We start from the raw sequence: 19,133 nt of genomic DNA, 5'->3' as shown, positions 1-19,133 counted from the left end.
GAGACATGGAAACAGGGCAGGAGACTTCTCAAAACTAACTGCTTATTGGTGTTAAGCTGCAATCTATGAGAAGTTGGAACTATGATATGGTGATCTGACCTGTGGCATGAAGTGGATATCAACTGTGGTTGGCATCATTTTCCTGTGTGCCCTCAGGTTCCTCTACTCTGTCATGGGAAGGCTGGATACACAAGGCCTTTTAATGATGTTCCCCCCACCCCCCCATTTTCTTTTTTTCGGGTGAACATAGTTGAACATAGGGCTCATACATGTTGAGGAAATGCTCTACCTCTGGGCTACACTCCTGGTCTCAGAGTCTCCATTTTTCCATAAAAAGACTAGCTAAACATGGTGGTGCATGCCTCTACCTCCAATACTTGGCAAGCAGAGCCAGGCAGTCTCTCAAAGCCAGTCTACATAGCAAGTACCAGGCCAGCCAGAGCAATATGGTGAAATCCTGAAACCCCGGAGAGCAATAGATAGATAGATAGATGATAGATAGATAGATGATAGACAGATAGATAGGAAAGAAAAATATTCTAACACAACTGATTTAAGAACATCAACATTTATTTAACATGATAAAAAAGAAATGAGCTATGAACATTTGCATTAAACTATAGTAAGCAGCCTTATTACATGTGTTCACTGTGTAACTTCTACACAATGAAGATAATTACATCTGTACACAAACCAAGTACTGGGTCTAAAAGCCTGCTTATTGCTGTACACATCTATCCCAATGATGTAAATGTCCAGTACTTCAAAATACCTACACTTGTAATCGTTTGGCTTTTTAAAGAAAAGCTAAGCAACAGTATTTGCGTGGAAGCAGATGGAGCGTGGCAGGGACTGCTGATGATGCAGTCTGACTGAGGAGGGGTTAGAGCCGAAAACAGGACAGATTTCACTTAGCAGTGATAAAACGGCACATTTTAAATATATTTATATAAAATTTTTACAAATCAAGTGTCAAACGAAGTACTGCAGAAGCCAAAATGGGAAGGAAAGGGCTGGGAAGCGGACAAGCTTGCAGGAAAGCGTAGCCTCACTGTCGAGCAAAGGAACCCCAGGTCAGAGACTTCAGCATCCAACTCTGGGAACTGCAACCAAGCAAGCTCTGATGGAGCGAGCGCAGGGGAGAAAGCACCTGACTGATACGCTCTCAACTTAAATAGCAGCAAGCTGGCGGAGGACGGTGATCTTGACACTATGGAGTGCACATACGGGCCATTAAAGCTATTTTGGAATAAACATTTTCCAAAGGTGATAAGACGATGCTCTGTGGTCAGAGGCATCCGAACTATGAATTTCATAGATTTAAGGTATATTGTACATCTTCTTACACCACTGAGGTCCACAGCTTCAGCTCTGTGTGCTCTCAACAGACGTCAGTGCGGCTGAAAAACACGAGAGGGGAGATTACTTTTGACATCTGCAAAGCTAATGATTGCTATATCCCAAAGTGACTAAGGCAGAACAACAGGTGTCAAATGTGGCCCAGAAAACCCTAACCCAGAGCACACGGACAGGCACTTTCTTCACTTCCTTATTGAAGGAACAACCGAGGATGCAATCAATCACACAGCAGCTCAGAAACGTCTCAACTGGCTTCGGCAGATTAGTGAGGCAGGTTAGCTCTGCCGGACTTCTCTAGAACACACAGCACTTACTGAACTGCATCCACAGCAGCACTTGTGAGGACTCCTACCTCCTGCCCAAACCACAGGATCAGAGAACTGACATGCACATCGAGTGGCAAGATGTTAAGTAGTAACAGTGTCTGAGCCACAGGTTAGCTGTGTGCAGTAGTCAACTATCTGATGTCTGTGCCCAGCTGTAATGCCCACTGCTCCTGGAGTTGGAATCAAAAGTAAGACACAATCCAGTAACAAATGACCAAACTGGCACATCCAAAGTCCTACCGTCCTTTGCTAGAGGAGCAGCTGCTGTGCCATAAGTCATGGCCTGACCAAAACTTCATGACAACACTTTTCTGTGTGGACGTGGAGCTTCAGGAAGCTTGGGCTGGTCTGGAATTTTTAACTCTGCTGCCTTGTCCTCCCAAGTGCTGGATTTATTGGTGTACACCATCATGTCTGATCCTTTGTGGTGTTGGGAACTGAATCCAGAACTTCATGTGTATTAGGTATGTGCTATACCAACTGAGCTACACGCCCAGCTCCTATAGTTTTGTGTTTTGCGGCAGGTCTCACCATAGCTTTGGCACCTGGAACTCACTACGTAAACACTCAGCCTCATAGAAACCCACTGGTGTCTGTCTCTCAGGAGGCACCTGGCCCTGTGAGTGTCCTCACTGCCCATTGTTCACTCACAGAAGCAGAGGCCACAAGCATTTTTATGTTTCCTGTCTAGTGTCATTCTGTCACCTGAGTCACTTTTACACAACCAAAAAGTTCTGTGAGCGAAAAGGGCAAGCCACAGACACACACCTACAACAACTGGTCATTTCTAACTCTAGCGAAGCACCTCACACCCACACCCCACAGGAGCTTCGAGTCACAGCACAGAGCTACTACAAAAACTAGGGTGAAGACAGAACCCAGACAAGAGGTCGCTGCACGGCCGGCCGGTACATCTGAAGACTGTCTAACAGCTTGTGATACTGTTTACGGCCATTCCAGAGTTTATAGTAACTGAAAAGTTCCCAGCATTGTAAGAGGTGGTAGATGCTGAGAAAACATAGAAAAAGCGTACAAATTCTCACTTCCATTTTTCAGGAAAACTATTTACTTGTAAGCACAAACTTCTGAGAAAAGCAGGTACTGTGCACATAGTCTGCATTGTGTGTGAGGGTCAGTGAGATAGTTTAGTAGTACCTATGGCCTCACTGATAATTCAAGTTCAAACCTCAGAATGTACACGGTGGCAGGCTAGAACTGGCTCCACAAGGCTGTCCTGTGGCCTACACACACTTGTTGTGGCACACTCATGCGACATATCCATCACACATACACATTAGATATACAAAACACACATTACTATTGTGTAATAGTAATAATAAAAAGTTCAAAAGAGGGCTGGTGAGATGGCTCAGTGGGTAAGGATACTGACTGCTCTTCTGAAGGTCCTGAGTTCAAATCCCAGCAACCACATGGTGGCTCACAACCACCTATAATGAGATCTGATGCCCTCTTCTGCTGTGTCTGAAGACAGCAACAGTGTACTAATTATAATAATAAATACATCTTTTTTTAAAAAGTCCAAAAGAAGCAGTGACTCAGGAAGTCACCCTCAGCTCTCTCTCTTGGCTCCAGCCAAGGTTTCAGGATGTCAAGGCTCCGCCCCAGACTGTATCACAAACATCGCTTTGTCCAAAGGGTAGCACCTGCCTGCTCAGCAGGATGTCTGCAGGGCACAGCTGCAGTGCTGCCAGGAGGGCTGGCAAAGCCGCTCACTGCAGATTCTGCTGCATTTATGAATGACAGTATGAGAGACGGAGAGAAAACACCGCCAGAGACACACTCCTGCAAAGGCAACATGAGAAACCTCAACTATGGCCTGGACCTCACACACATGGCCAGGGGTTCTGGTGGGACACAGTCCAGGGTTAACTAGCCTGTACTGCTGTTCCAACAAATGGATACAATCCAAGTAACACGCTCCTAACACAAAGCACCAAAGAGAAGAAAGACATACTTCTGAGACTACACACACATGAAATGCGATCCTTCTGTGAGCTGTGGTGCAGTGGGCGGGTCTGCTGCCATGGAGCACTCAGGAGACGGGGACAGACTTTTCACTAAAACACACCAAGAAAACAGAAGATAAGTATATACTCACACAAACACAAATACATACATGAATGTTGTTTAGAACAAGATAGTTGATATTAATTGTGTGTGTGTGTGTGTGTGTGTGTGTGTGCGCACAAGTATGTGCATGAGTGTAGAGGTCAGAAGACATCTTACAAATCCAACTAATGCCGGGCATGGTGGCACAGGCCTAATCCTAGCACTTGGGAGGCAGAGGCAGGCCTCTTGAGTTTGAGGCTAGCCTGGTCTACAAAGTGAATTGGAGGACCACCAGGGCCACACAGAGAAACCTTGTCTCAAAAAACCAAAAGGGAAAAAAAGGAAAAAGGGAAAGAAAGGACCATTAACCCGGGTTTCTGAGCATCGATATGCACTGTCTGGTCTGTTCGTCCTTTCCTCTCTTTAATCAGTTCCTGGGTATTTGTCAGAAAGTGCTGTTGTATCTTTTCTAGTTCACAGCAAGGAGGTGGCAGTGCTGTAGGCTTACCACCACAGTACACTGACCCCGACTGGCTCTAAGGGGTCCAGAGTGGGAATCCCTGTGCTACGCTTTGGTATCAGGCCGGTGTGACAGCAAGTTTAGAGGACTGAAATGGGTTTGCTTAGAGTACAGGAGGCAAACAAGTAAGAGGCTAGTTGTGGCAACACACACTTCAGTCCCAGTGCTTAGGAGGTAGGGGCAGGAGTGAAGAACAGTATCGGAAGGTCAAGATCCACCCCACACTCACACACCCACACGTGAGAGAGACACTGACAGGCCAGCACAATCACCTGCTTTCTAATGTTCCCTGGACATCCTGGGATTCCCACACTGAGATCTAGGTATGCAGCAGGGTACCAACCAGAGCAAACAAAATCCCACAGTTCCCAAAGTATCAGGTGTGGTTTCTAAGGGTTCTGGCCTGTAAGGTTTCCGTGTAGGAAGAAATCATTTAAACAAAGATTTCTGAGCCGGGCAGTGGTGGCACACGCCTTTAATCCCAGCACTTGGGAGGCAGAGGCAGGCGGATTTCTGAGTTCGAGGCCAGCCTGGTCTACAGAGTGAGTTCCAGGCCACCAGCCAGGGCTACACAGAGAAACCCTGTCTTGAAAAACCAAAAAAAAAAAAAAAAAAAAAATTAAAAAAAAAATTAAAAAACAAGATTTTGTTTTAAATTATGTAGCAGGGCATGGTGGCACACGCCTTTAATCCAGAACTCAAGGCAGAGGCAGGAGGAACTTGGTGAGTTTGAGGCTAGCCTGGTCTACAAAGCAAGTTCCAGAACAGCTAGGTCTGTTACCTAGAGAAACCCGGTCTCAAAAACAGCAATAAATGCATGTGTGTAGGTGTGCACCCGGGGTTTCCAGGACAGCCAGAGCTGTTATAGAGAGAAAGCCTCAACAAATGTGTGTCTGGGTGGAGATGGGCATAAGTCATCTCAGGCACTCGCTCAAGGCACTGCATGAGTAAACTGTAAAAGTGGTATGTAACGCCAGGCGGTGGTGGTGCACGCCTTTAATCCCATCACTTGGGAGGCAGAGGCAGGTGGATTTCTGAGTTCGAGGCCAGCCTGGTCTACAGAGTGAGTTCCAGGACAGCCAGGGCTACACAGAGAAACCCTGTCTTGAAAAACAAAAACAAAAACAAAAAAAAGTGGTATGGAACTTAAGCATTGAGCCATCTCTCTAGCCCTGATGACTTCTGAGCAAGGTCATGCCATTCAATACAGGCTGGGCTTCAACTGCCTCAGCCTCCTTGAGTACAGGAGCTGCAAGAGTCAGCATGCTTGGCTCTTCTAGACAAACAGTTTACTGTTTCATGGTTGAAAAAGAAAATGAAAGCTAATTCTCTGAGCCCCAGGCCCCGGTGTCAGAGCAGGGATAGCTGCTTCCTCCACAGTGCAGGGATGCACCTGAGGCGGAACCACACAGAAGTGGGTCCCTTGGTACACTTCCCTTGTAGAAGTAAGATCAAGAGCTCCCTTAGCACCTACAAAGGGAAGTAGTAAGCTTAAAGCATGCACGTACCTGTGGTTTGACTCTCCCTAGGAATCTCAGGAGCTGGGTCATAGGAAGCAAGAGTTTCCTCCTCTTCATGAAGACTCTCTGCTTCTTCAGGGGGGTCCTCCACCTGATGGTTTGTCATGGCCGCCTCCTCCTGAGGGCTGATGGGAACAGACTGGCATGTTAAACCTTGCAGGACTTGCACTGAGCCATGTCTCTAGCCCTGATGACTTCTGAGACAAGGTCATGCCATTCAGTACAGGACGGGCTTCAATAGCCAGCTTCTCTGAACTTCTGATATGGGGTCTAGCTACACGGCCTTGGGTGGCTTTGACTCAGCTTTCCAAAGGAGGCCACGCTGTCTGGTCTCCTTCCAACTTTCTTTCTTTCTTCCTTTCCTTTTTTTTTTTTTAAAGAATTATTTTATTTCATTTTTATGTGTATGAGTACACTGTAGCTGTACAGATGACTGTGATCGATCATGTGTGTGGCTGCTGTTGATATCAGGACTTCTGCTCGCTCTGGCCCCGCTCGCTCTGGCGTAATTTTCTGCAGCTGTCGTGAGACGCACCAGAAGAGGGCATCTGATCTCATTGTGGGTGGTTGTGAGCCACCATGTGGTTGCTGGGATCCGAACTCAGGACCTTCGGAAGAGCAGTCAGTGCTCTTACCCGCTGAGCCATCTCGCCAGCCCCTTTTTTGGTTTTTCAAGACAGGGTTTCTCTGTGTAGCCCTGGCTGTCCTGGAACTCATTCTGTAGACCAGGCTGGCCTCGAACTCAGAAATCCGCCTGCCTCTGCCTCCCAAGTGCTGGGACTAAAGGCGTGCGCCACCACCGCCCGGCTTCCTTCTAACTTTCTAATGGAAACTCATACTACACGTACTATACATAGTTAGGTGTGTGGTCCATGCCTGCAATCCCTGTACAGAAGCCAGAGAGGCAGGATGACCCCAACTTCAAGGTCATCCTGCTTTTATAGGGAGTGCTCAGTCAGCCTGGCCTATATGGGACCTCAACAAATACACACCCCCCCTCTCATACAGAAAAGATGCTACCATCTCTATTTATAATAACTGTTAATATTTTCTCATAAGTAATGTTATTTTCTTTCTTATAAAATGAAGAACAGAAAGACTGGAGCAAATGATGTTATGAAAGCTGCCTACTCAGTGCCAGCCACTCCCCCTGCCACTCGTGTTTCAGCTAAACCATGATCACAGGAACCCTCGATTCCCTACACCAACATGTTGTCAAAATGTATTTTCATTTGATGTATATGGATGCTTTGTCTGCTTGTTTGCCTGCATACCGTATGCATGTGCAGTACCCTCAGGAGCCAGAAGAGGGCATCAGATTCTCTGGAAGTAGAGTTAGAGACAGAGGAGCTGTCAAGTGCATTTTGGGAACAACCCCATAAGAGCAGCCTGGTGCTCCTAACTGCTGGGCTATGTCTCCAGCCCCTAGCCAGGATCTTCTTGGATTGGCTAGACTGGCTGGTCCAAGAGCTTCTGAGCTGCACCTGTCTCACACAGCTTCTCACAGTATCACGTAGAGGTGCGCTGTCGTGGCTTCTGCGCTCATTACCTCGTTTGTACAGCAAGCACTGAACTCACTTCTCTAGGCCCTTAATGTCCATTTCGAATTCAAACACTTCCTTTGTTTGTTTTCTAAGACAAGGTCTCTCTATGTAGCCCTAGCTATCCTGGAACTTTCTCTATAGACCATCTGGCTTCAAAGTCAGAGATCTGTGTGCCTCTGTCTCCTGAGCCCTACCTACCGCACCTGGCTGGGCTGGAGGGGTGGCTGCTCCTGGACAGAACACAGCAGCTCACAATTGTGTGTTAAATCTAGTTCTGGCTTTGGTAGGCACTGCACATATATGGGATATATGGGATACACACACACACACACACACACACACACACATGCAGGCAAAATACGCACATAAAAATAAATAAATCCTACAAGGAGCCTCAGCTTTCTGCAGCACTGACCTTCTTTTCTCTGGCTCTTACCTGCATGACCCATCTGCATGCCCCTGCTCTTTATCCATCACTTCCTCAGAAGGCATTCCGTTTGGCTCAGGTGTGTAAAGCATTTCATAAAAAATACTTTCAGATCTTTTTAGCTACAAATAAGAAAAAGTGCTTTTCAATGTATTCTTCATATATTTAATATTAGAAAAACCAGAAATGATCACATTAATTAAAGATTATGCCCCCAAATATTTGTAGATAAATCTAGATTTGAGTATTTTAAACATTAATATTATTTACTACTGAAATGTATACAGCCATTTATACAAGAGATAATACACATTACAGGCATAGCTACTGGGTGGTATTTTTATGTGGTAAACACATCTATCAAATTAAAGAGACTCTATCATTTAGTCTTAGAGCTCTCTGACTAAAAGCACACCTTAATTCCCTCAATCTCATCTTCCCAGTCCCCCCACCCTTCCATATCTGAACTTTTACCTTTCTGCTGACGCCTGTACTTTGGGGTTCAACTTCTTCTAGGTGAGCAGCCTCTGCTGCTGGAGTTTCACAGTCTGACTTGGCATCATTTTCTCTGTGGACGGTGTCTAGCTCCTTAACGTTATCATCCCTCCTTAGCGTCTGCTCAAAACACAGAGAGCATTTTTATTTATGTACTTACATTTCCTGTTATTGTTTCGAGTCAGGGTCTCAGTCCAGACTGTCCCAGAACTCACTAGGTAGCTCAGGCTGGCCACGATTTGTAGGGAGTCTCTTTCCTGGGCTTCATGCGTGGATTACGGATGGGTCTTGTTACACAGCCTAGGCTGGTATGGAAATTGTAACCCTCTGCCCACAGCTCTTGAACGTAGTGACTCTGGGTCTTTACTACTGCTACCCAGCCTCCCAGCACTCGGCTTTGGTTCTGTGTGTCAGTATGGTTCTGTGTATATGGGTACTCGACGGGCCAGAAGAGTCTGATCTCTTGAAGACGGGCCAGAAGAGTCTGATCTCTTGAAGGTGGACGTGAACTGCTTGATGTAGGTGCTGGGAAGTGAACCTGGGTCCTCTTGAAGAACAGCCTGCACTCTTAACCTCTGAGCCATTTCTACAGCACTCATGGTTTTTTTGTTTTGTTTTGTTTTAGATGGTGTCTCATTAGGCAGCCCAGGCTTCTAAATGCTGGGATTACATGCTTGAGCCGCCACATCCAGCTTTCCCTGTTTGCTTCCCAGAGCATCCTTACCTTGACACTATGCACATATGTGTACATTTTTACAGATAATAGGCATTAATGTCGACAACAAAACCAGAGTTTTTACTTACAGGGAATATTTCTATAAACAAAGGAGAAATGAAGGGAATATATACTTTTTCCTTTCCTCTTTTTTAAAACCACCCATTCTGCAACTTGTAAAATATGCCATAGAGTTCAACAGCCGGAGTCTAACGCCCACGAGCAAGGTCCATCTCCTGGATGGAAGAAGAGGCGGACCAGGGCAGGAGCGCTTGCAACTGATGCATTTCTGGTATGTGGGTCCTCTAGGGGAGTGCGCAATCGACACGTTGGGACAAAAGGCTGCTGAGGCTGAGAAGTGCAAGACATCTTTTTCTGTACAAAAGGTCATGGTAAGTCATGCACACGATCAGAGTTTGGTAGAGCTGGGAATCAGGCACGGGGCCTTGCAAATGCTAGCTAGCCATCTCACAGTTACTGCTTCCCAAGCTAATGGAACTGACACAGCCTAGAGGCAGTGTCAACTTTCTGGAGGCAGCTCACATGGGGGACTGCCTCTGTCAGACGACCCTGTGGATCATTTTCTTAATTGCTAAGCCTGCTGTGGGTAGTGCCGTCTCTAGGCAGCAGGCCCCCTTGGCTCCCCTTGATGACAGACCTGAAAGACAACTAAACCCCTTTCTCCCCTAAGTTGCTCTTGGGTCTGGTGTTTGTCATAGTAACAAGTAAACTGCATGATGGTTTACATTTGTTGAGAACTCTTCCATGTGTGTCTGTTACAAACAGGTCATGCTGCCCAGCTTAGGTGGTATGATTAACCTGCAGGTGGTACAAGGGCTGAGAACTCTTCCATGTCTGATTGTTACAAACAGGTCATGCTGCCCAGCTTAGGTGGTACGATTAACCCACAGGTGGTACAGGGCATCCAGCAATTGTTTTGGCTCTCCTCTCTTGAGCACAAGGTTATTTTCATTTTAATAAGCCACCATAGCTTACTATTATAATAATCAAATCACATGAAGCAGCTATCTTTATGGTAGGCCTACTAAAACCTATCAAACATGTAAGTCTCCGTCTATGTAACTCAGCTGAGGCGGTCATGATGGTGCGTCCTTGGGGCCCAGGCCCTCTGCAGGCTAATACAGGACTGCCTGGCTACAAGGTCAGGTCAAGGCCGCATGGACAGTTAGTGAGACTCTGTCTTAAGATAAACTTTTCTGGGGGCTGGGCACAGTGGTGCACCTTTAGTCCCAGCATCTGGGAGGCGGAAGCAAGAGGAGACTGTGAGTTTGAGGTCAGTCTGGTCTACAAATCAGTCCAGTATAGCCAGGGCTACACAGAGAAACCTGGTCTTGAAAAGCCAAAAGAAAAAAAAGAGAAAGAAAGAAAGAAAGAGGGAGGAGGGAGGAGATGCTGTCACTTTTGAAGTGGAGGCAAGAGAGCAGGAGCTCGAGGTCATTTTCGGCTGAGTGGATGTGGAGACCTTGTCATCCCTCCCACCCTGACTAAAAGTAATGTAAAGCATAAAGAGGCTGGGTGTGGTGGCTTATGTCTGCAACCCCAATACTGGGAGTAGAGGGAGGAGAATTACTAGTCCAGCCTGGGCTACATAAGGTTCCAGCCTGGTCTTGTTGCAAAAGCAAGGATGAAAGAGAAACTAGTTGGAGATGGCTCAGTGGGTAAGGGTGATGCTTACTGCCAAGCCTGCTGACACGAGTTCAATCCCCGGACAGCAGTTCCTATGGGTTGTCCTCTCCATGTGTGTTGTGGAGTGCACACCCACACCCACGCACAAAATAAAGAAATAGATTAGTCCTACCTACAACCTTAGCCTGTGACACACGTCTGTAACCTCAGTTACATGGGACCATGGCAGGAGAATGCTACACGAGGCCTGCTTGTGCTACAGCAGGAGTTCTCGGAGGTCCCTAATACCTCAGTGATGCTCTATTAAGGGCTGGGATATAATTCAGAGATGAAGTATTAATTAGCCTGTGACAATGCCCATGGCTAGTGGCCCTACCATGGCTGCCTCGTTGCAGCATATTAAATAAGCCAGTCTTCTTAACAAGCAAGGAGAAAAGATGTATCTAAAACAGTCAGAAGCAATGAAATCACAATTACATCAGTGTACCTGAGCCACCCTGAAAGGACTGTCCCTCACATCTGAAGGGCTCTGTGAGGGAGATGGGTCAGAAGCACTGAGGACATTCAGGCCTTTCTTCTTCTCCCTCAGGCAGGCCTGCTGGTGTCTCCTGATCCTCTCCAGCTGCTCTTCCACGGTCATCCTAGGCCGAGGACTCTCAGCCAGACACAGCTGTTCCACGGCACTTCTTGGTCTTTCCTTAAAATTAAAAATAAGTTTATGAACACGCAGGCGCGCACAGTCCCTCAGCTGGTCGAGTACTTGCATAGCATGCACTAGGCCCCGAGACAGATTCCAGGCACCAAATAAACCAGAAGCAGGAGGATCAAGGACATCTTTAGCTAACAGAGTTCAAAGCAAGACTGGAGTGCATAAGATATTCTCTCAAAAACAAACAAATAAAAACTTCTAAAAATATCATGAATAAGAAATGTTATAAGGGCCAAGCGGTGGTGGCGCACGCCTTTAATCCCAGCACTTGGGAGGCAGAGGCAGGCGGATTTCTGAGTTCCAGGCCAGCCTGGTCTACAGAGTGAGTTCCAGGACAGCCAGGGCTACACAGAGAAACCCTGTCTCGGAAGAAAAAAAAAAAAAAAAAAAAAAAAAAAAAAAAAAAAGAAAAAAAATGTTATAAGGTAAATTAGCAATTTTTTGTCTTCAATACCAATAAGGAAACATTAGAAGCACTAGCCTGTGGCAGAGTGCTGGCTTCCAGGTCTTCAGCTGCAACATTACAAAAATCAACTCAGCCAACCATAAGGATGACCGAGGGCTGAAACAGCCAAAGGGCAGTTGTCTAAGAGAAGCCTGGGCTCATGTTATCTCTTTCTAAATGCCTCTCTTTCTCTTGACCCACAGGCTCCAAATCAACGTTAAATAAAACTATTAAACCCTGCTGTAGCTGGGTGGTGTGGGCATGCCCCTTTAGTCCCACCACTTGGGAATATAGCCAGGCAGATCTTTGTGAGTTCAAGTACAGCCTGGTCTACAGACTTCCACAAGAGCCAAGGCTACACAGAGAAACTGTCTCAAAGCCCAAACTAAACAAAACACCCCAAACCAAACCCAAATAAAACTATCTTATTGAACTCTGATGCTGCTTTAAAAAGATAGTGCTGGGGCTGGAGAGCTAGCTTAGTAGTAAAGTGCCTGCTGTTGTGCATGAGGACCTGAGTCTGCATGCCCAGCACACAAGAAAGCCAGGTACAGCAGCTCCTGTCTATGTCCCAGAGCTTGGTGAGAGAAGGTAGAGTCAGGCAGATTTCTGGAGTTCACTGAGATGTCCTGTGGGGTCTTCCCCGTACACACACACACACACACACACACACACACACACACACACACACACACACACACACACAGAGTTGTCTGTTGTAGTGATAGCTTGGGAAGCAGAGGCAAGAATGCTGTAAATTTGAAGCTAGCCTAGGTTACATATTGATGCCTGTCTCACTAAACATAAATGAATAAATGGTTATGGCTTCTCTGAATAATGTTACTCCATGTCTCTGGAACAGAAAGTGGTGGGCTGGAGATATGGCTCAGTTGTTAAAGGCTAGGCTCACGACTAAAAATATAAGAAAATGGCATAAACCTCAGATTAGGAGAAACGAGGGAGGGAAGAAATGGGGCAGAATACTTACATAATAAACATTGTTCCATTTTAGAGGAATGTAATTTTTTTTTTGCCACATATTACTATGAAGTGACTAGTCAAGAAAATACCCTATAATGTTTTTTGATTAACAATTTTCTATAAGTTATTTTTCTTGGTTGTAAACAGTCATAAATGGCTAAATTTTTATGGCTTTTCCATGTGTCAGTTTCATTTTATATAAACTGAAGGGCTTAGAAGTATTAGTCACACTAGGAAAGAAAAATTGTAACCCACTTTATATGATATAGATTTTAAAGTTCAACACATTTTCCTATGTGTCTGGGTCCTTGGTCTGAGTTGGCAGCAGTAGGGATAGAGTGGTGGACACCTAGAACACGTGGGAGGCTGAGGCTGAGGTAGGATCTACATAAACACATCATTTTTTTTTTTTTTTTTTGGTTTTTCAAGAAAGGGTTTCTCTGTGTAGCCCTGGCTGCCCTGGAATTCACTCTGTGGACCAGGCTGGTCTCCAACTCAGAAACCTGCCTGCCTCTGCCTCCCAAGTGCTGGGATTAAAGGCATGCGCCACCACCGCCCGGCAAACACATCATCGTCGTCTTAAGGAGAAAAACAGCATATCTCTCTTAGTAACACTACCCTAGAACTATGGCACTACACTAACAGTGACACATAGCTGTGAGTTTTATCTTAGTAACTGTTTTCATTTTGGGAGTAAATTTTGAGCTAGTGTCTTTTGTAGTCCAGGGTAGTCTCCTGAAAAGTTAGGATCACAAGTGCCAACATCCTTGGACGACCTGATTGTCTTTCCTGTTAAAAAGACATGGCGTCACTGTGCAGCCTGAATGTGGACTAAGGCTTAGCTGGGGCTGACCAAAGATACCGTGACTGGCTGTCCTGTGAGATAAAAACAGAAAGAAGATGATGCTCCTAATCCAGCTCTAGACACAGAAAGCTCTCAGCAGCAGTGAAGAGGTCTGTACCGTTCTTAGCTCCACCATCTTCTTAGTTTTCCTCAAGGTCACATAGGAAGCTATCGTCGAAGACTCGGGTGTGGGTGACTTCGTTCTCAGAGGAACTCCGACTGGAAAGTGGGAACCTAAAAGTTAAAGCAGTGTGAGCTCCACAAAGCACTCGTGACCTGGCATGGTGTCCTGCTGAGCATTGCACAGAGGCCTTTGTTGAGTATGGACTTCTAGTAAGTTGGGACTGACCCTAACCCATGAACTCTCCTGCTACTCGACATACAAGCTCCTAGGCACACCCTCTGGTGGGACTGGAATGCGAGAGAAGGCTCAGCAGTTTAGAGTGTCTCCTGCTGTTACAGAGGCTTGGGGTCCCATTGTCAGTACCCATGTCAGACAGCTCACAGCCACCTGCACCTCCAGATCTAAGGGTCCCCCCTCTCTCCTGACCTGAGGGTACCCACAGATGAAGCAGATTCAAAGAAACACACACACACACACACACACACACACACACACAAAATCTCAAAAAGATTAGTTCATTACATTTTTAACTATGTGTATGTATATGGGGTACTGAACAAGGGTCCTCTGGAAGAAGAGCAAGCACTTCTAAACACTGGGTCATTACACCACTCCTATGCTAACTCTTTTGCCCAAACTTTTCTGGTTCTTTTAATTTCAATTTCTTTAAAAACATATTTTTAGCTGGGCAGTTGAGGTGCATGCCTTTAGTTCCAGCACTTAGAGGCAGAAGCAGGTAGAACTCTGAGTTCAAGGCCAGCATATCCTTCAGAGGGAGTTCCAGAATAGCCAAGGCTGCACAGAGAAACCCTGTGTCAGAAAATAAAACAAAAACAACATATTTTTGAAATTTTTTATTTTATATGTATGTATGTACGTATTCCACGTGCATGCCTGGTGCTGTCAGAGGTTAGAAGAGTTTGAGTCCCCTGGAACTAGAGTTATAGACGGCTGTGAGACTTGAACCTAGGTCCTCCACAAGTGCTTTAACCACTGAGCCAACTCTCTGGCCTCCTTAATTATTTTAAGACAAAGTCCTGCTATACAGCCCTAGTTGGTTACAGACTCATAGCAATCCTCTTGAGGTTTGTGTCAACATAGTTCAAAGCCTTTCTTTCTTTCTTCCTTTGTTTTTAAATTTGTGAGACAAGGTCTCAATTGTATAGCTCCAGCTGTCCTGGAGCTTTGCAGTTCACTATGTAGACTAGGCTGGCCTTGACGTCACAGAGATCCACCTACTTCTGCCTCCTAGATGCAGGGATTAAAGGTATGTATCGTCTCATACAGCTCTTTTTTTTGTTTTGTTTTTCGAGACAGGGTTTCTCTGTGTGGCGCTGGCTGTCCTAGAACTCATCTGTAGACCAGGCTGGCCTTGAACTCAGAGATCCACCTGCTTCTGCCTCCCAAGTGCTGGGATTAAATGTGTGCGCCACCACCGCCTGTGAGATTACATATTTATGAATGTACTGACTGAAAATATATACTAAAATATCTGAAAACAAAGACATACAAGAGGTGAAGTGCTGTCAATGCTGACCTTTAACAACGGGCGCTTCCGTCTCAGAAACTGGCTCTGATTTTTCTTCTCCATTAGATTCATCAACTTCTGCCACTGTGGTTAGCTCTGGCTCACTCTTGTAGAGTCTATAATCTGGACCCTTGAATGGAAGATGCATGATTGCAACAACAGAAGCTGCATGGTCACTGTGCTCTGTACCTCCACTAGGTAGGCGGCTCAGTGCTAGAAGCTTTGTCTAGCACCCGAAAGGTCCTGGACTTAACTGAAAAAACGTTTGCTTTTAAAGATGCAAATTGAAAGCCCCAGCTGGCTACTTCTGACATAACACAATACATGTCAGGTGATAACTGAGTAGAAAGAATAATTCAAAGTGTTTTTTTTTCCTTCCTTAGGAAGATTTTTAATTAGTAAAACTTAGTATTTTAAAACTAATATTCCTAGGGACAACTTTTTTTCTCTGTGTAGGTATCTGAGGGCCTTGCACGCACTTTAAAGATGTACTTATTTGATGTATATTAGAGCTTGGCTTGCCTGTTTGTAAGTGCAGTCAAAGGTGTGCCTGGTGCCCACAGAGGCTATGAAAGGGTGCTGGAGTCCCTCAAACTGTGAAGAAAAAGGGACCGAATCTGGGGACCCGAGCCACTTCTCCAGTTCCTTGTATGCACTTTATTACCCAAAGCTATCCTTTTGGAGGTAGGTCTCATATAGCCCAGGCTTGCCTTGCCCTCCTGACCCTTTTGACCTCCCAGGGGTATTCTCGCCTTCACCCCGCTTGAGGCTACTCAGCCTCAGTTGGTTTGGAGTCATGGCACTCCTGTATCTGCATCCCCGAGTGCTGGGATAGCAGATGGGAGAGCCATTATACCTGGCCCAAAGGCATATTTTTATCATGGTTAAACTAAGGTCTAAAAAACAGTCATAGAACCCAATAACTTTCATCTAGACGTTAAGTCTAAGTGAGCAAGGCTCACCCTGAACTAAATTCTTGTCAGAGAAGACAGTATCCTTACCATTATCCAAGGTCCCTTTTTTTCTTGGAAACAGGGACTTGCTTTATAGCTCAGGCTAGCTTTGACGTCACAACGCACCTGCCTAACCCAGGTCCCTGAATCTCCTTCTTGCTTATGACAACTGTATTCATTTCTCATTGAAGCCTCATTTCCAACCACAGGGCCCACTGCTCCTTGTCAGGGCCCACATCCTTGCATAGTTTCCTAAACTGCCCAGCTCCCATCTATTTTGCTATTTCCCTATTTTATGATCAAAATACCCTGTGTCTAACACTATGAAATGGCAAATTTAAAATACGGCTTCATCAAAATGTGCAAAATAACCACTTTATGAGAAATGAAATATTAAAATCATGAGAATATTAAAAAATGAGAATGATAAAATGTAAATTGGGAAAACAAAGGAGATTATATGCAAATAAAAAAGCACTAGCTAAAAATGGAGTTATTGTAAAAATAAGCTAGAGTATGAAATAAATTAATTTAAAAAATGAGCAGGTATGCATGATGATTTTGTGGCTGCTCCAGCCACTTACACAGTGAGATCCATTTCTTGGATATCCTTGAACTTGATGAATCTTCTTTTCTTCAGGCAGATGCACGGGGCCCCTGCTATAACAGAGCAAGGAGCTGCTATCACTGGGCAGAGGGGGGACTATGGGAGGCTGCTCTGTAAAGTCATAAGACCGGGGAAGTGGAGGCCGAGGTGGGGCTACTTCCTCTTCCTAAAGATTGTAGAATAGTCACCTTATTTAGATAAGCACATTGGATTAAGCATTTCTAAACTGTTTTCATTGCTATATTAACTTAAAGTTACTTAAATATGATTAAAGGGACACTGCCAAGTCTTACGTTGAAAAAGCAAAGCAATTTCACATGATAGTCAATAATGGGGTTTTAAATGCCATGTCTGCATTCTACACATATGGGGTAGCTTTACCTACCCAGACAGGTTACTATGTGAAAATACTGTACTTCACTGCAAAACCAGAAGAAGAAAAAAGAGCTGGCTAAAAATATATATATATCTTATTATATTTTTTTAATGCCTTTGAGAGGAAAAAGAAAATAATTTCTTTTTGGCCTTTCTTCAGTTAGGTTGACAGTATCTCTTTGTTGTTATAATTTCTCTATGGCATGCACAACCAAGCCTTTATCTAGCAACCACCCTACACATTTTATCAAACATAAGAAGCCATGATAAATACTTAAATTACAAGCAAAAAGTACAATAATGTTAAAAGTTTTAACAGACAAAAAGTAGTCATTAATTTAAGTTTTGCATTTAAGGAAAAAAAAATATGTTAGAAGTCATTAAGACACCAAGTTATTAAGTTACATTTTAAGGTTAAAATGACCTAGATATATTTATATATCTAAAAAGACTTCTCTCTCCTGAGACAGTCTTGCTGTGTAGCCCAGGCAGACTTGCTTCCTTGTGCCTCAAGATCCCAAGCACTGGGCTTAGAGGCATGCACCGCCACCCCAGGCACGCTGAAACTCTCTCTTTCAGGAACAGAGAAGCTGTAACTACTTTTATTTCACGTGTTAATATTTCAAGTTGCTAGAAGAGCATGCCAAACTTACCTCGCTTCTGCACTTAACTGATGAGAAAGGCTTTGATCCTGCCAGACCTACTGGGAGAATTAGAAAACATAACTATTTGTGTTAAGAACACTTTCCTTTCTTTCTTGTTCTTTCTTCAGTTGTTCTCTTCTTCAAAATGGCATTTTTCGTAACTGCCCTGGCTGCCCTGGAACTCACAGTGATCCCCCTGCTTCTCCCTCCTGAGTGCTGGGATTAAAGGAGTGCCCCCACTGACCAGCAAGAACAACTTTCTAAATCCACAGAAAGAGTGATTTCAGTTAGCTTACTTTACTTACATATATTTATTTTGTGGGCATGTGCATGCACACGTGCCAAGGTGCACAGGTAGAAGGCAGAGGACAACTTTTAGAAGTGGGTTCTGTCCTTCCACCTTGTGGGGCTCCAGGACTGCAGGCAGTGTCCTTAGCACTGAGCTGGCTCTACTTATTTTAGAGAAGTCTTCTCTGCTCTGCTCCTACCATGTCCTGCTTTCTAGAGTCTGCTGTGGAGTTCATCTTCTTGGCCTCAACCTCCCTAGTGCTAGGATCATGGTGTTAGCTACCATAGTGGTGAAGTCTTCAGTTCCTTTCTTTCTTTTTTGTTTTTTTGGAGGAAGGTGTCTCTGTGGCTGCCTGGAACTCGCTCTGTATACTAGGCTGGCCTCAAACTCAGGGGTCTGCCTGCCTCTACTTCCAGAGTGAGAGATTTAAGGTATGTACTACCACCAACATCTGGCTCGAATATTAAATCTTAAAAATGGTACTCCAGGCTGGAAAGATACCTAACTGGTCAAGGACACCAGCTAGGTTCTTAGCCGCAGGCTCACAACTGCCTTGAACAGTTCCAGGGGATCTGTTGCCCTCTTCTGGCCTCCACAGGCACAAGTTACACAGATGAACATGGAGGCAGAACACCAGTACACATAAAATTAAGTTTTAAAAAAACATCTTAATAATAAGAAAAGAAAGGGTATGTGGAAACAGGTTTCCTCACACATTACTGGTATACACAGTAATCTTCACAGTCTTTAGAACGGAGTGCATACTAATTCTTTACATTGTGGGACCTGGTGGAATGATGCCTGTCACAGAATGACTTACAGGTAGTAACAAATAGAGCTCCAGACACAGCACATGTTCACCAATATGAAAAAGGATAAAGCATGTTAATCTATGCAACAGTCTCAGGCAGCTACCATTAGGAAAGCCAACAAGACCAGTCACCATGCTAATGGTGGCAGGAACTGCACTCATTGGTTAGAAACAAGACAAGGCGATGCTGACACATGTTA

The 19,133-nt window shown here is 44.9% G+C and overlaps 1 protein-coding gene across 29 annotated transcripts in view; it reads right to left on the bottom strand.

Annotated features, from left to right (window-relative positions):
* Window positions 1-549: 549 nt before the first annotated feature.
* Plekha5 (pleckstrin homology domain containing A5) overlaps window positions 550-19,133 on the bottom strand; it is a 169,418-nt gene continuing 150,834 nt past the window's right edge. For 12 of the 29 annotated variants that reach the window (XM_031383750.1, XM_031383752.1, XM_031383754.1 and 9 more), the window contains 10 exons: window positions 17,843-17,892; window positions 16,792-16,980; window positions 15,264-15,384; window positions 13,721-13,836; window positions 11,111-11,320; window positions 8,241-8,381; window positions 7,776-7,888; window positions 5,784-5,920; window positions 3,677-3,763; window positions 550-1,400 (listed from right to left, as the gene is read on the bottom strand). In XM_031383750.1, the coding sequence (XP_031239610.1) occupies window positions 1,366-1,400; window positions 3,677-3,763; window positions 5,784-5,920; window positions 7,776-7,888; window positions 8,241-8,381; window positions 11,111-11,320; window positions 13,721-13,836; window positions 15,264-15,384; window positions 16,792-16,980; window positions 17,843-17,892 (1,199 nt within the window). In that variant the 3' untranslated portion in view covers window positions 550-1,365. Of the gene's footprint in view, window positions 1,401-3,660; window positions 3,764-5,783; window positions 5,921-7,775; window positions 7,889-8,240; window positions 8,382-11,110; window positions 11,321-13,720; window positions 13,837-15,263; window positions 15,385-16,791; window positions 16,981-17,842; window positions 17,893-19,133 lie in introns of all 29 variants that reach the window. The other 17 variants (XM_031383756.1, XM_031383759.1, XM_031383768.1 and 14 more) reach the window with 11 other exon arrangements.

The sequence above is a fragment of the Mastomys coucha genome, unplaced genomic scaffold (assembly GCF_008632895.1).
Source record: "Mastomys coucha isolate ucsf_1 unplaced genomic scaffold, UCSF_Mcou_1 pScaffold20, whole genome shotgun sequence".
Lineage (NCBI taxonomy): Eukaryota > Metazoa > Chordata > Mammalia > Rodentia > Muridae > Mastomys > Mastomys coucha.
The sequence above is the reverse complement of the archived record's forward strand: the minus strand, read 5'-3'. Positions and strand labels throughout refer to the sequence as shown.